Consider the following 14114-nt stretch of genomic DNA (forward strand, 5'->3'; position numbering starts at 1 on the left):
AGAGGGCAGCAGATATTTCTCAAGAATTTGACGGCATTTTGCCCCATCCATTTTTTTCTTCTATCCTAAAGTGCTCCTGTCCCTGCTGCAGAGAAACACACCTATAACAGGATATTACCACCTCCATGCTTTACTGTAGGAATGGTTTTATTTGGATGGTGAGCTGTATTGAAATGTGGCCGTTTTCATTAATTGCTGACAAAGGGGCTGTTGTTTAGCTGCGGGTTCCTACTCTTCATCTCATTAAGCAGCATTAGCTGTTATCTGCTGGTAACTCTTTCAGTCAAAACATGCAAACCAGTTTACGGTCAGGACAGAAGCTCTGACAAATGGTTAAATCTACCTTTCCATGTGAGTGTTTGAACATTTAATACATTATTTTGGTGTTTATTAGCTGCCTGGGCGACGGCTAGTTACTTTGCATATAACGTTATAAACTAATCACAGACTAGCTTATATTGGCAGGATCCAGGCGGTCAGGTTTGTTTTGCTCCGTAGCTGTTTGTAACAAATTTACATGCCGTTTGTGTCTGGGAAATTATTATTATTTTTACACATTTTAGTGGGTACTGTTGGAATAAAAGCTACTCGTGCTAGCTAGCTCGAACGCTAAAAGAATTGAGTTATTGCTCCAAAGCTCTTGACATGCAGCTTATGAAACGCCGCATGCCCACAAAAGAGAGCCGTTAAGGGTGTTTGAAAGTGATGGTGCATGTGTATTTGCAGACGGTGGTCGCAGGATGGACGCGGAGCTGGGTGCTGACGGCACCCGCAGAAAGATGGAGGCGGCGGGCGAGGCGCTCGAGATCGTGCCGCTGGAAATGTATGATTCAGCCCGAGCCAAAATAGCGGCGAATCTGCGATGGTTGTTTGCCAAAGCCTTCGGTATCGGTGAGTTGGTTTGATTGTGTTTATGAAAACAGGACAGAGGGGGGAAGACTCTTTATTTCTTAACCGACTCTGTGTGAAAGACAATTGGCTAGACAGACAGAAGATGTGTGCTGCTCCCCTGTGGTATTACCACCTGATACCATCACTGTACTATGGTACTGAGCAATGATTACCATATTCATAGTTACTTGTGTTACATGTCCAAAAATGGTATTTCCATACTACTTGAACATATACTATTGTCTTTACATAGTACTTAAAGGGGTCATGCGCGATGCAACACGTAAAAAGACAGTATAAGTCATTATAATCAGTAATTATGTCCCCACTGGATGCAACAACTGCCTAATTTATAATGGGTTTTATTGGTGTTGTCTCATCGCGCCGGGACACGACATCACAATATGGTAAGGGGCGTAACATTTCCGTCACACGCTTGAGGTATTCGGCCAATCACAGCGCACTAGATAGCTGGCCAATCAGAGCACACCTCGCGTTTCAGAAAGGTGGGGCATAGAGGAGAAACAATAATGTACAGTATGTGGAAAATAATGTGCTTTTTGAACCTTAAACCGCATAAACACATTTCATTACACCAAATACACAAAATAATGTTCTTTTTAGCAACGTCAAATGACACCTTTAAAAGGATACCATGATACATATATGTACCATGGTATGATCTTGGGATATTTTAATAAAACCATGGTATTTCCATTCTACCTCACCTTACAGATAAGTACAGAAACATTAGACTGCACTGGTATCGGATGATAATACCATGGTACTTAGATGGATTCTGCTGAAATTCATTTACCAGGGTATTTACATAGTACAATATTTACAAAGCATTTCCAAGAATACCATGATGCATATCTCAACAACCATGATAGTAGCATGGTATTTTTTTTTTTTTAACTCGTAAAGAAGGTTGTACCAATATTATGAAACCAATATTTTCAATACCACTGAAATGTTGATACCACAGCAAAATATAATAGGCTAGTCTAACTAATATTAGTAAAAACTTTTATTGAATTTTGTATTGAATTATTTTAATTAGCCTGTTATTATGAAATACAAAAAGCAAAAGCTGCTACTTTTTTTGTTTTTATTCACATACAATACCATGCACCTTACATGATTCTTCAAGCTACTTAAAATATCCAAACACTGTGGTGTTGCTATGATACAGAAATGGATTTCCTGGGTACGTTTAAAAAATATATACAACAGTGTTTCCCATACATTGATTTATTTGTGGTGGCTCGCCACAATATTAACACTGACCGTCACACATAGATTTTCCAAAATGCATTGACTTCATTGAATAAACATGAGTTCTGCACATTTCAAAGTCAAAACGCAGCGTGGGTGTTTTTATATAAATGTATCTTTGAAGGTCACTGACTGTCTTTAGAAAAGTTTTGACATTATTTATTTCATTAAAGGGGTCATATGATGCGATTTAAATTTTTCCTTTCTCTTTGGAGTGTAACAAGCTCTTGGTGCGTAAAGAAGATCTGTAAAGTTGCAAAGACTAAAGTCTCAAATCCAAAGAGATATTCTTTATAAAAGTTAAGAGTCAGCCACACCTACCTAAAACGGCTCGTTCTAACATGCCCCCACATATCTACCTCACTATGTGGGAAGATTTGCATAATGCATTTGTAATGGGTTTTAATGTTTTTGTGTCGTCACTCCGGCCGCACACGGCATCAACAGTATGGTAAGGGGCGTAACATTTCCGTCACACGCTTGAGGTATTCGGCCAATCACAACGCACTGGATAGCTGGCCAATCACAGCACACCTCGCTTTTCAGACCGATGAGCTTTGTAAAAATCGACGCGTTTCAGAAAGGCGGGGCATAGAGAAGAAACAATAATGTACAGTATGTGGAAAATAATGTTGTCTTTTTTTTTACTTTAAACTGCATAAACCCATTTCATTACACCAAATACACAAAATAATTTTCTTTTTAGCAGCATCATATGACCCCTTTAAATCTTTCCTACAACGCCTGATAAAGCAGCGTTTATGAGCGGAGCTCTGCTTTGTTTACAGCCGTTACCGGGGAAACCGCTATTGCTGACACTCTTAAAGCACCTCCTGCTGGCAGAGAATTAATGTGCACTTTCAATCAGCACGTCTGCTGATTTATATAGCCTATATTTGCCCTTGTGATGTGCCGCTACACATTGAGTGTAAGTCTGTGGGAAACACTGTACAATTTTACTCTTTGTGATTGTCGTTCATAGGGCACTGAGTTTTACCAATTAGGATTTATGGTAATACCACTCAACAACTTGAGGTCAAGAAATATTACAAATGGTGTCAATTACAATATATGGCTTACAAATGTTATGTCTGAGAAGGCTTGATCACCCCTATACTTTATTGTTTTGTCCAGTTGAATAATGTAAATATCTCAGAAGTAGCATTCTGTGGGATTTATGGGGGAGTGTAGTTGTTTTGGGTGGGAGGGCAGCAGTCTGAGTCCACTAATGTGGTATTTGACAGTCAGGATCACAAGCATTTGTCCCATCTGCAGTGCTTGGACTATTGAAATGTTGTGGATGAACAGGAAGGGTTTTCCTAATACCAGCGACTCCCTGTCAGCAGATATGGAGCGTTCGCTGAATGCAGGGCACCGAGAGTCTGTTTTGTTGCCCTTGCGTTGTTCCAGACTTTTTTTCTTCTGTGTAACACAAATGGAGAAGTTTAGCAGAATATCCAGGCTGCTCTTTTGCATGTGAAAGTGAATGGGGAGAGATACTGTCAAGTAAAGAAAAAAAAGTGATTAAACGGTATAATAAGAGTTAGCGTATAAGTGCATCAACTTGTGCATTATATTACAACACTTCTGAAGCCATAACTTTCAGTACATTCAGTTATGCCACAAAGACATCAAACCTGGTGCAAGTGCAATGTCTTTTATGCACATTTTATACATAAGTAGGAAGCTTTCATGTTTCTTTGAAGTGTGCATAATGAACAAAAATACACAATAGCAGTGTTTAGGATGCATTTGACTTGTGGTCATGCACAGTTGATTACTCTTCAATAATGAGGCATAATTATTCATTCTGTACTCAGACAGGGTTAACAGTGTGAGTACCTGCATATGGAAAAAGTGATGACCAGCAGCCATATTTGCTCCAGGTATATTTTTAGTCTCTGCTGCTCTAGAATCAGTCACTAATGACTGTTACATATGAGCAGTGCTATGTGTGGCCAAATGACATCAAACTTCTAATGGGTGGATTTAAAAAAAATCACTTTTTCATGTAATGTGTTCATTTAGTTCCTTTTTTGGACTGATTCGGTGTTGATTCATGGTGTTACCCAGAGGAGTTACACACAAGATCTGTTTGAGCATATGGCTTCTTTTAGATCACCTCATAAAACTGGCACTGTGGAATGGTATCCTATTGGAGGATGTATTCAAGCATGCGCTGATATGTAATCTGTACCCCCTTTAACAAAAAGGCACCCCACTCTGCCATCATCAGTGAGTGAAACAGAAATGTGGTGTGTAAGACTCCTGACCTCATTTTAAAGCTGAGGAAGCTCTCTCTCTGCTGTTGAATGTTTAATTATCTGAACTGTCTATGCAGGGTGTGTCAGTTTGCCATAATAGTAATTGGTAATAATAATAACATGGATATCAATTTATTACATAAAAATGGGAGGTAATTAAAGGGGTCATATGATGCTATTTTAAAGATCATTATTTTGTGTATTTGGTGTAACAGAATATGTTGAAATGCTTTAATGTTCAAAAAACACATTATTTTTCAAATACTGTACATTATTGTAGGTCCTCTATGCCCCACCTCTCTCAAACACGTAGTTTTCAACAAAGCCCCCTCCTTTGACAAACGCAGTCTGCTCTGATTGGCCAGCTGACCCAGTGCATTGTGATTGGCCGAACACCACAAGTCAGAAATGTAACGCCCCTTACCACTCTTTGCAACTTTACAGATCTTTATGCACCAAGAGCTTGTAACACTCCAAAGAGAAAGAAAAACTTAATCGCATCATATGACCCCTTTAATTGGATTTCTTGAGGGGTCAAATATGTGCTTTTTTGTGGGTTGAGGTTCAGTTTGTTACCCCACCATTTATATGAAGTTTGTTGTCCCCCCCCCCCCCCCCCCCCCCCCCCCCAATCCTGGTTCATTTGTTGTTCAGTATATTCCCTTCAGTAAAGCTGCTGTTAAAGCAGAGTTGTTTTGGCCCAGTAATTGGCCTGAATGGCTATGAAGGCCATGTGGCTCTTTACTGTCAGAAGTGGCCCAGATTTGTAGGGCTTCTTTGCATTCTGCTAATGACTGCTTTGAATGTCCATTTCAGTATTTTTATTTATTTTTGTCTGAGAGTTAGGATAAATGCAAATGATTGCAACTGGGACCCTTATTTAAGGCTGTCATGTCTTCTGCGTCTTGCTTTTTGGTGTAGATTTATAAATTTTCCATGTTTAATATAGTTAACACACACTTTAAGATGTAATTCTGGTAACAATAATTTGCATCCATTTGTTAATATTAGTTAACTACAGTAATTAACATGAACTAACAATGAAAAATACTTCTAAAGCATTTATTAATCTTGTTTAATGTTAATTCACAATTACTAATAGTATTTAAATCAAATGTTTTCTCTTAATATTATTTAATGGACCTGAGCTAATATGAACTAACAATGAACAGTTTATTTAATAGATACTGTATCAAATCTGTTGCTCATTGTTAATGTTAGATAATACATATTGTAAAGTGTTATAGAAATTCTTAAATATTATGCCTGCAGCTTTATGACCTCATAAGAATTGACAGATTTATATAATTGACAGTATAAGTTATATACTTAATTCATTTGTCACACCACATGGCCATTTAAAATGAACTAGAGAATTCTGAATAAATTAAAAGAAATGTTGATCTCTTGTAGGACCTAATGCAACAAAGAAGCCTGTTCGACTTCCTGGGGTGTTACGCATTCCGGGGGGAAGGGTCCATGGGTCCTCATATGGCTTGTTAACTGAGGTTACAGAGTATTTGTCATATAAAAAGAGAATATATAGTGTGTTGGATTGGTCCAGACGCTACAGTAGACACTACATTTATACATTCATATAAATACCGTCATTATAGTATTAGTATAATTAATAGGGCTGGGTTTTGACACAAATTTCACGATTTGATTCAATTCTCATTCACAAACTTTCGATTCGATTACCAATTCGATTCGTTTCAGTATCGGTTATTTTGGATATCAGGTACAGCACATGCCAAATTTTCTCAAGGAAAAAAAATCTCTCAACTAATGCTGTAAAATATGAAAGTCAGTTGGTACTACATTACTTTAATACTGAAGGTTAAAATTTACTGATTTGTTAAAATTACACTTAATTACACTTTAAAATAATAAAGTTACAATTACATAATATTTCTACTTCAATTCAGTTTTTTAAAATATAAAAATTATGTAGTATTAAATTAATACTAAAATCATTCATTATAGTATCCCAGCTGTAAGTAGATATCCCTGTGCACATTAATGCAGTTAATGCTATGATTACTTTCCTGTGTCATAATTGAATAATATTCATGCTTTATATCTGATGTATGAAAAAAATAAGACTTTGGTTACTATTAAGTACCAGTCTTTAAACAACTCCTGCTTGTGGCAGACATACTGGTTTGGAACAAAGCAGACCGCTCCATGTGGTACATCAGAGGGGGCAGGTGTTTGCATAAATGCATGATGAATGATTAGACCCAGTGCCTTCACATTTAATGATATGCTTCTCCTGGGCGATACCGGTGCAGGGGGTTTGGATGTTTATGAGGTGGGTGTGGAGAAGACGGAGCAATGGCTGCCCAGATTAGGACACGTCTGGCCCTCCTCCCCTCAGTTTGAGCTTTGTGGTTTGAGCTGGACCCCAGCTGCCATAGCTCATCTGCGTCTGCACCGATCTCATGAAGAGAGTAGAGCCCTATGGCTTGCTTTTCACACCATCATGCTATTGTCTAACACCTAATGCGTTAAAGGTGTCATGAACTGCCTTTTTTTATTAATATTTTGTACTGTTCACTGAGGTCCACTTATAATGTTATCAAGATTTTTACATCAAAAAACATCATAATTTAGAAGTAATTGGCTATTTTCTGTCCTGTTTTGGCCCCCTCATCAGAACGCTCTGTTTGAATAGGTGTGGCAGATTGTAGGCTCAGAAGTAAACACCCACTGCTATGATTGGCTAACTGTTGTGTATGTTTGACAGCCTACATCCTTCACAGATGGACGCTGCTGTGATTTTGGTTAAAAATGCATAAATACTCCGTTCATATCAAACGATCTGTAATAACAGACAAAGCAATAGTGACCACGTAATAATAAGTTACTCTCACTTGTGTGGTGCGACATTACTGTCGGATACAATATAGTCGGCACAGAATCGTCTTTTAGTTTCAATCTTTCTGAAAATCCTCCATAGAAATTGTGCCTTGTTTGTAAATGAATCCACGGTAAAATGAAGTGAACAAAGTACAGAGTTGTTACTGACACGGTTTGGATCTTCATTAAAAATAAACTTCATCCACTCTTTCCTAATGTTGGGATCAGAAGGAAGGTGATGCAAAGGCTGTTTTTTTTTTCTCAACTTGGCACTGCACAGCATCTTGTTGTCTTCGGAGCATCTTTATCGTTTGGTTTCTACATAGACCTGTTATTTACACTACATGCATGAATCGATGGGTGGGGCTAAACAGGCAGTGATGTAGAAGCAGGCGTTGATCTTCTGCAGAGGTGGTGTTTAGCTACACTATTACATCATAAAGTGGCACATTCCACAACCTGTCATTTTGGCATATTGGCTTTAATATAAGCTGTTTTGAGTTCTGAAACTTGCAGGATGTTTTTATAGTACAATGACCTCTTATATGTCAATAGATCTAGAGAATTTTTCTTTGTCAGTTCATGACCCCTTTAAATGGCAACAAAGCAAGGGATTGCTGGCAGATTGCATATGATGCCAGATGTAGAAGAGTTGTAGCGACAATGACAGTTGAAAAAATCTTCAGTATTTCATTAGTGTCTTAATTTCTTAATATCCTAATTTTATTGTTTTGTCTTCCTGTCAGATCACATCCCAGAAGACCTGCGAGATCCTTTCTACACAGACCAGTATGACCAGGAGCACATTAAGCCCCCAGTGATCCGGCTACTGCTGTCATGTGAGCTGTACTGTCGCGTGTGTGCCCTCATTCTCAAAGGCGACCAGGTGGCCTCTCTGCAGTCCCACCAGTCAGTCATCCAGGCCTTGGCTCGCAAAGGCATCTATGTTGTGGAGGGCGATGACACGCCTGTCACCGACTCAGATCTGACCTGCCAGCCAATTAAAATGGTGCGTCAATTAGTGTCGTATATGTTTGGTGATTATTTTTGCAGCGTGCATGTTTGTGCATAATGTATGAATTGTCTGTGCATACATGATTAGCATATATATTTATTAATATATGTGATTTACTTTTATTAATGAATATTATATACGTTTACACATACTACCCTTCAAAAGTTTGTCATTAGTAAGATACTTAATAGCAGTATGCTAGCATTTGAAATTATAGTCCACTTGTATTTATTTGCTTCGCAATCCCCAACTACATTTTAAACTGTTTTGAAGTCTGGTATCACGTGAACTGTCACAGCGTGCACTGCTCCGGTCCAGAGACATGATAGCACAGAGCGTATAGCTGTCAAATGCAGTGTTACCAAGCTCAACGGCTCCGGGCTGAGCTAGAATAAAGAAACACTTTTGGCGAGGTTTTTTATTTTTATTTTTTAAAGGGGCAGAGCTGTTCTATGTCCCACCCTGTCTTCCTGTTTCAGTTTAAATTACATTACCCCATAGAATAATGTTGCATGTTTCAAGGCACTTTAGTGGACCTTTACATTTTCTGTTAGTGGTGCTTGCCAGTGGAGGAGTCGCTGCTGGGTTTTTGAGCTTGTTTTTGTACACTGCCATAAGTCAAAAGATCCCTACCCCCATATCTCTGATATTCTGCTGCCAAGATATGGCAGGGGTCCCGTATGGACCTCAGTACTCAGCCCCAGGTCAAAAGAGCCCATCCCCAATTCTCTGATATTCTGCTGCCAAGATATGGCAGTGTCATATTACTGTGTGTTTTCTAGGGTTTTGAAGTGGTTGCTATGGTATTCTGGGTGGTTGTAGGTAGTTGCTTACAGCCCCAGGTCAAAAAACATCCTTATATAAGCTGTAATTTTTATATAAAGTAGTAATAGCAACACTCTCCTCAATAAACTGCATGCTTTGAGTCATCGTTCGCAGCTGTAGCACATGCACCAGCATTTTATCTGGAGGAATAAATGATGATAGTGATGGTTGCCTTAGCAAGCACTAATTACAGTCCAAATCCAGACAAAGAAAAAGCAAGTGTGACATGGAAACTGTGGTTTGCACAGCTCTTCCTGCAGATATCTACTGCACTGACAGGAGAAGGCTGCTATTGTTGAAATATCCAGTGTGTGTTTTTTCCCTTCATGTATAGCCACTACAAACACCTGTCCAAACAATTAGTGAGATCAGTGCTTGAGCTAAAGTAGAACAGAGAGTGGATTTCATTGATTCACAGCTGTATTCTGTCAGCCAGTGAGGTGCTTTCTCTATTGAATGGCAATCACTGATGTTGATGAATCAGCATTGTACACTCACTCGTGCTTTTATCACTTCAAATGCAAATCTTTGTGGTGGAGCCCACACCCTGTACAGAGCTTAGTACGGTCTGATCCACACAAACCTGTTAGACTGAACAGAATGGCTTTCTGAGGTGTGTAGGTACAGCCTAATGACTTTAAAAGGTATAGGTGTCATTTGTTTGCTTTGAACCAGTGTAATAGCATCAGTGCTACATACCTGGTTTTCAGTTTGGGAGTGGAGTGCAATCACTAATGAAAGTCAAAACGGGTTTACAAACTTTGACATGAAGTGCTATTTTTAAAATAGTTTAATTAACCGTGTGCTATGTGGAAGATTTTTATATACTGTACTATGAAAATAAATGTTGTTTAGCATCCTATTTAGATGACCCCTGGCGTAGATGCTGCTGTGTTAATTTGGTCCTTGGGAACCGTACTGTTTTAAAGTCTCATGGCAGCCTCTTTATTCTCTGTTACATCTCGTGACATGAATGTTTAATGCCATTTTGACTGACCACTAAATTTGGTTGACCACTTAATTCTGTTGTGTAACTGCACACATAAGCACAGTTTGGAATAGAATACTAGCATATTGCTTACTTCATTGTACACTACCATGCATTTTGGGGTCGGTTATTTATTTATTTTATTGTCATTTTTTAAAGGGGTCATATGACGATCCGTGCTGGTCGCTGAGGAAATACAACAACTTAGTGTTGTGGATCGCCAGATCGGCTTTCACCGTGGACGAAGCAGAGTCCAGTCCGGGGTCGTCACATGTGGTTGCCGCTCCTTTGTCGAATCCGCTGACCGCGCCGTTCTCAAGCCCGCCGCCTCTGTTCACTCTAGCCCGGCCTCAGCTCACGCTAGGCCGCCATGTGTTTCGTTGTGAAAGCGAAACTACTTTGTTGGTCTTCCAAAAGAGGACACGACTACAAATCAGTGGTTGTTGTTTTTACAACACTGTTCCAGAACAGTTTAACCCAAATATCCAGATGTGTGCAGCACATTTTATGGAGGACTGTTTCCTGATCCTGGAAGAGTAGACTAAAATGCCGGCAGTTCTGACTCTCAGTCTGTAAGTGCGTTGTCATTTAAAGGATTTGCCACTGATGATTCAAGCGCGAGTTTTGGGCAGTGTAGAGTAGCACTTGTTGTTTGTCATTTCTCCGATCACAAATGCAGATAGGGTTTTATGTTTACGCAGCACGATGCAACGCAATACGTAAAAAGACAGTAAAAGTCATTATAATCAGTAATTATGTCCCCACTGGATGCAACAAATGCCTAGTTTGTAATGGGTTTTAATGTTTTTGTCTCATCGCTCCGGCCGGGACATGGCATCAACAGTATGGTGAGGGGCATAATATTTCCGTCACATGTTTGAGGTATTCGGCCAATCACAACGCACTGGACAGCTCGCCAATCACAGCACACCTCGCTTTTTCAGACCGATAAGCTTTGTAAAAATGTACGCGTTTCAAAAAGGCGGGGCATAGAGGAGAAACAATAATGGGTACAGTATGTTGAAAATAATGTTTTTTTTTACTTTAAACTGCATAAACACATTTCATTACACCAAATACACAAAATAATGTTCTTTTTAGCAGAATCATATGACCCCTTTAAAGAAATTAATACTTTAATTAATCAGGGATATGGTAAAGTGATCAAAAGTTACAGTTAAAGACTCATCAAAGAATCCTGAAAAAATGGATCACCGTTTCCTCAAAAATACTAAGCAGCTTGACTATTTTGAGCTTTAATAATAAAATGTTTCTTTAGCTAAATGATTTCTGAAGAATCATTTGACACTGAAGACTGGAGTAATGATGCTGAAAATTCAGCTTTGCCATCACAGGAATGAATTACATTTTAAAATATATTCATATAGAAAACGGCTGTATTTTTGATAACAAATAAAGCTTTGGTGAGCATAAAAAGACTTCTTTTGAAAAGCATTAAAAAAAAAATCTTACTGACAGACTTTTGAAGGGTAGTATAAATTGCCTTAAAATAGTGTTTGAGACAGAACACTTTATGGAGTGATAAATGTTTTAAACGTAAGTACTGTAGACTAGATGACCTGCTTAAATGGCATGTGTAATTCAGCAAGTTGCAGCTGCAGGTATTTTTATCAAATAATGAGGATTTAAAAAACATCATGGCTGATTTTACTTCTGGTTCAGTTGTTAGATACTGGTTCATTGGTCAAGTTGAGAGTATGATGCTTTGCGTGAATTATGGGAGTATTTTTCATTAAAAAAAAAATCAGCGAAAGGTTCACTGATAATCACTAATAATTTTCCAAAAACTAGGTACAATGAGGTGACATTGTACTTACCCTTCAACCATTGGACATCAAAAGGAAATTTAAAAATGTAAAAGCATTAACAAATTATTTTGTGAATAACCCCTAAAGCTCGAATCTACAGTGGGGAAAAAAGTATTTAGTCAGCCACCAATTGTGCAAGTTCTCCCACTTGAGAGATGAGATGAGAGAGGCCTGTAATTTTCATCATTTTTTTAAAGATAATTATTTTGTGTATTTGGTGTAACAGAATATGTTGAAATGCTTTAATGTTCAAAAAACACATTATTTTTCAAATTCTGTACATTATTTTAGGTCCTCTATGCCCCGCCTCTCTCAAACGCTTCGTTTTCTACAAAGTCCCTTCTTCCGACAAGCGCAGTCTGCTCTGATTGGCCAGCTGACCCAGTGCATTGTGATTGGCCGAACACCACAAGCACGCGTCGGAAATGTAACGCCCCTTACCATAATCACCAGCTTCATCTTTCAAAATAAATGTAAAGACAGAACCCAAAAGGGGAACAGAGTCTCGTGACAGACACCGTGATGAATATGTTTGCAGTACACAAGCCACAGTTAAGACCGCTTTTATACTGATAACGAGTTCAAACAGATGCCATTAATACAGGTAACGAGTGGAGGACAGAGGAGCCTCTTAAAGAAGAAGTTACAGGTCTGTGAGAGCCAGAAATCTTGCTTGTTTGTAGGTGACCAAATACTTATTTTACAGAGGAATTTACCAATTAATTCTTTAAAAATCCTACAATGTGATTTTCTGGATTTTTTTTCTCATTTTGTCTCTCATAGTTGCGGTATACCTATGATGAAAATTACAGGCCTCTCTCATCTTTTTAAGTGAGAGAACTTGCACAATTGGTGGCTGACTAAATACTTTTTTGCCCCACTGTATCTGCAACAAAATTACGGATGTGGTAAATATCACCTTAGTAATAAATGTCTGTATTATGTCACATATGTAACAATTACATTTTTAAAGCATCCGTGCAAAAACAAACCTGGGAAATTACATAAGGATTTGGGGGGAAAAAATTAGAGATTCTTAGTCTGTTCCATCGGGAGAGCAGGCTGCACTGTGTTTGTTGTCTTTTTTCATATAGTTACAGCAGAATATAAAGGAAAATAGAAAGTAATCAGGAGGAAAAGAATGCAGTGGACTGAAAGATCTCTTGCCAATATTAAGCATTTTATGATTATCGGTATCGGTCATTTTTAAAACCGATTCGCCGATAAAATAACTTAATTTTGGCACAAGCTTCATCTTTCAAAATAAATGTAAAGACAGAACCCAAAAGGGGAACAGAGTCTCGTGACAGACACCGTGATGAATATGTTTGCAGTACACAAGCCACAGTTAAGACCGCTGACTCTACTGTGATGTCTCTCGCTCTCTCTCTCTCTCTCTCTCCCTCTCCCTCTCCCGCTCTCGCTTGCTCTCTCTCGCTCGCGCACGCGCGCACGCGCACACACACACACACACGCCGCTCTCTCTCTCTCTCGCACACACACACACATTTGGGGGGAAAAAATTAGAGATTCTTAGTCTGTTCCATCGGGAGAGCAGGCTGCACTGTGTTTGTTGTCTTTTTTCATATAGTTACAGCAGAATATAAAGGAAAATAGAAAGTAATCAGGAGGAAAAGAATGCAGTGGACTGAAAGATCTCTTGCCAATATTAAGCATTTTATGATTATCGGTATCGGTCATTTTTAAAACCGATTCGCCGATAAAATAACTTAATTTTGGAACGCGCTATTTGGCTCTGATGCAGCCTGTCAGAACTCACCACTCTGTGGCCTAAAGCAGTCTCCGCCCAACGCTCATCTGATTTGTTGGGAGTCATGAGTCAGACCAATCAATGCGGAATTCACTCTCACTCCGAAAGCGCTTGCTAACTGGAACCTACAAGCCACTTTTGTGTTCTTTTTGTGCCAACTCTGTAGTACAAATTAATTTTTCATGAATACTAATTTCATGTTTGGTAACTTATTTGTCTTCTTCTACTTAGTTACACGGAAGTTGCAAAACACCTCAATATTATCTATGATTTCCGCGATGCGGAAAACGTGGACGGGATCGCGGAATCCATTCATATAAATGGAATTTACTGTATGACGCGGAATAACATGGAATTTGTCAAAGTTTGGATGAATTAATCAAAAGTAGGT

At 38.7% G+C, this 14114-nt stretch overlaps 1 protein-coding gene across 1 annotated transcript in view; it reads left to right on the top strand.

Annotated features, from left to right (window-relative positions):
- The first annotated feature begins 201 nt into the window (after positions 1 to 201).
- LOC107587696 (calmodulin-regulated spectrin-associated protein 1-B-like) overlaps positions 202 to 14114 on the top strand; it is a 36010-nt gene continuing 22097 nt past the window's right edge. Inside the window, exons 1-3 of the mRNA XM_016275579.1 lie at positions 202 to 351; positions 727 to 891; positions 8042 to 8304. Of these exons, the coding sequence (XP_016131065.1) occupies positions 330 to 351; positions 727 to 891; positions 8042 to 8304 (450 nt within the window). The 5' untranslated portion in view covers positions 202 to 329. The remainder of the gene's footprint in view (positions 352 to 726; positions 892 to 8041; positions 8305 to 14114) is intronic.

This window comes from Sinocyclocheilus grahami, unplaced genomic scaffold (genome assembly GCF_001515645.1).
Source record: "Sinocyclocheilus grahami isolate Dianchi unplaced genomic scaffold, SAMN03320097.WGS_v1.1 scaffold95.1, whole genome shotgun sequence".
In the NCBI taxonomy this organism is placed as follows: Eukaryota; Metazoa; Chordata; class Actinopteri; order Cypriniformes; family Cyprinidae; genus Sinocyclocheilus; species Sinocyclocheilus grahami.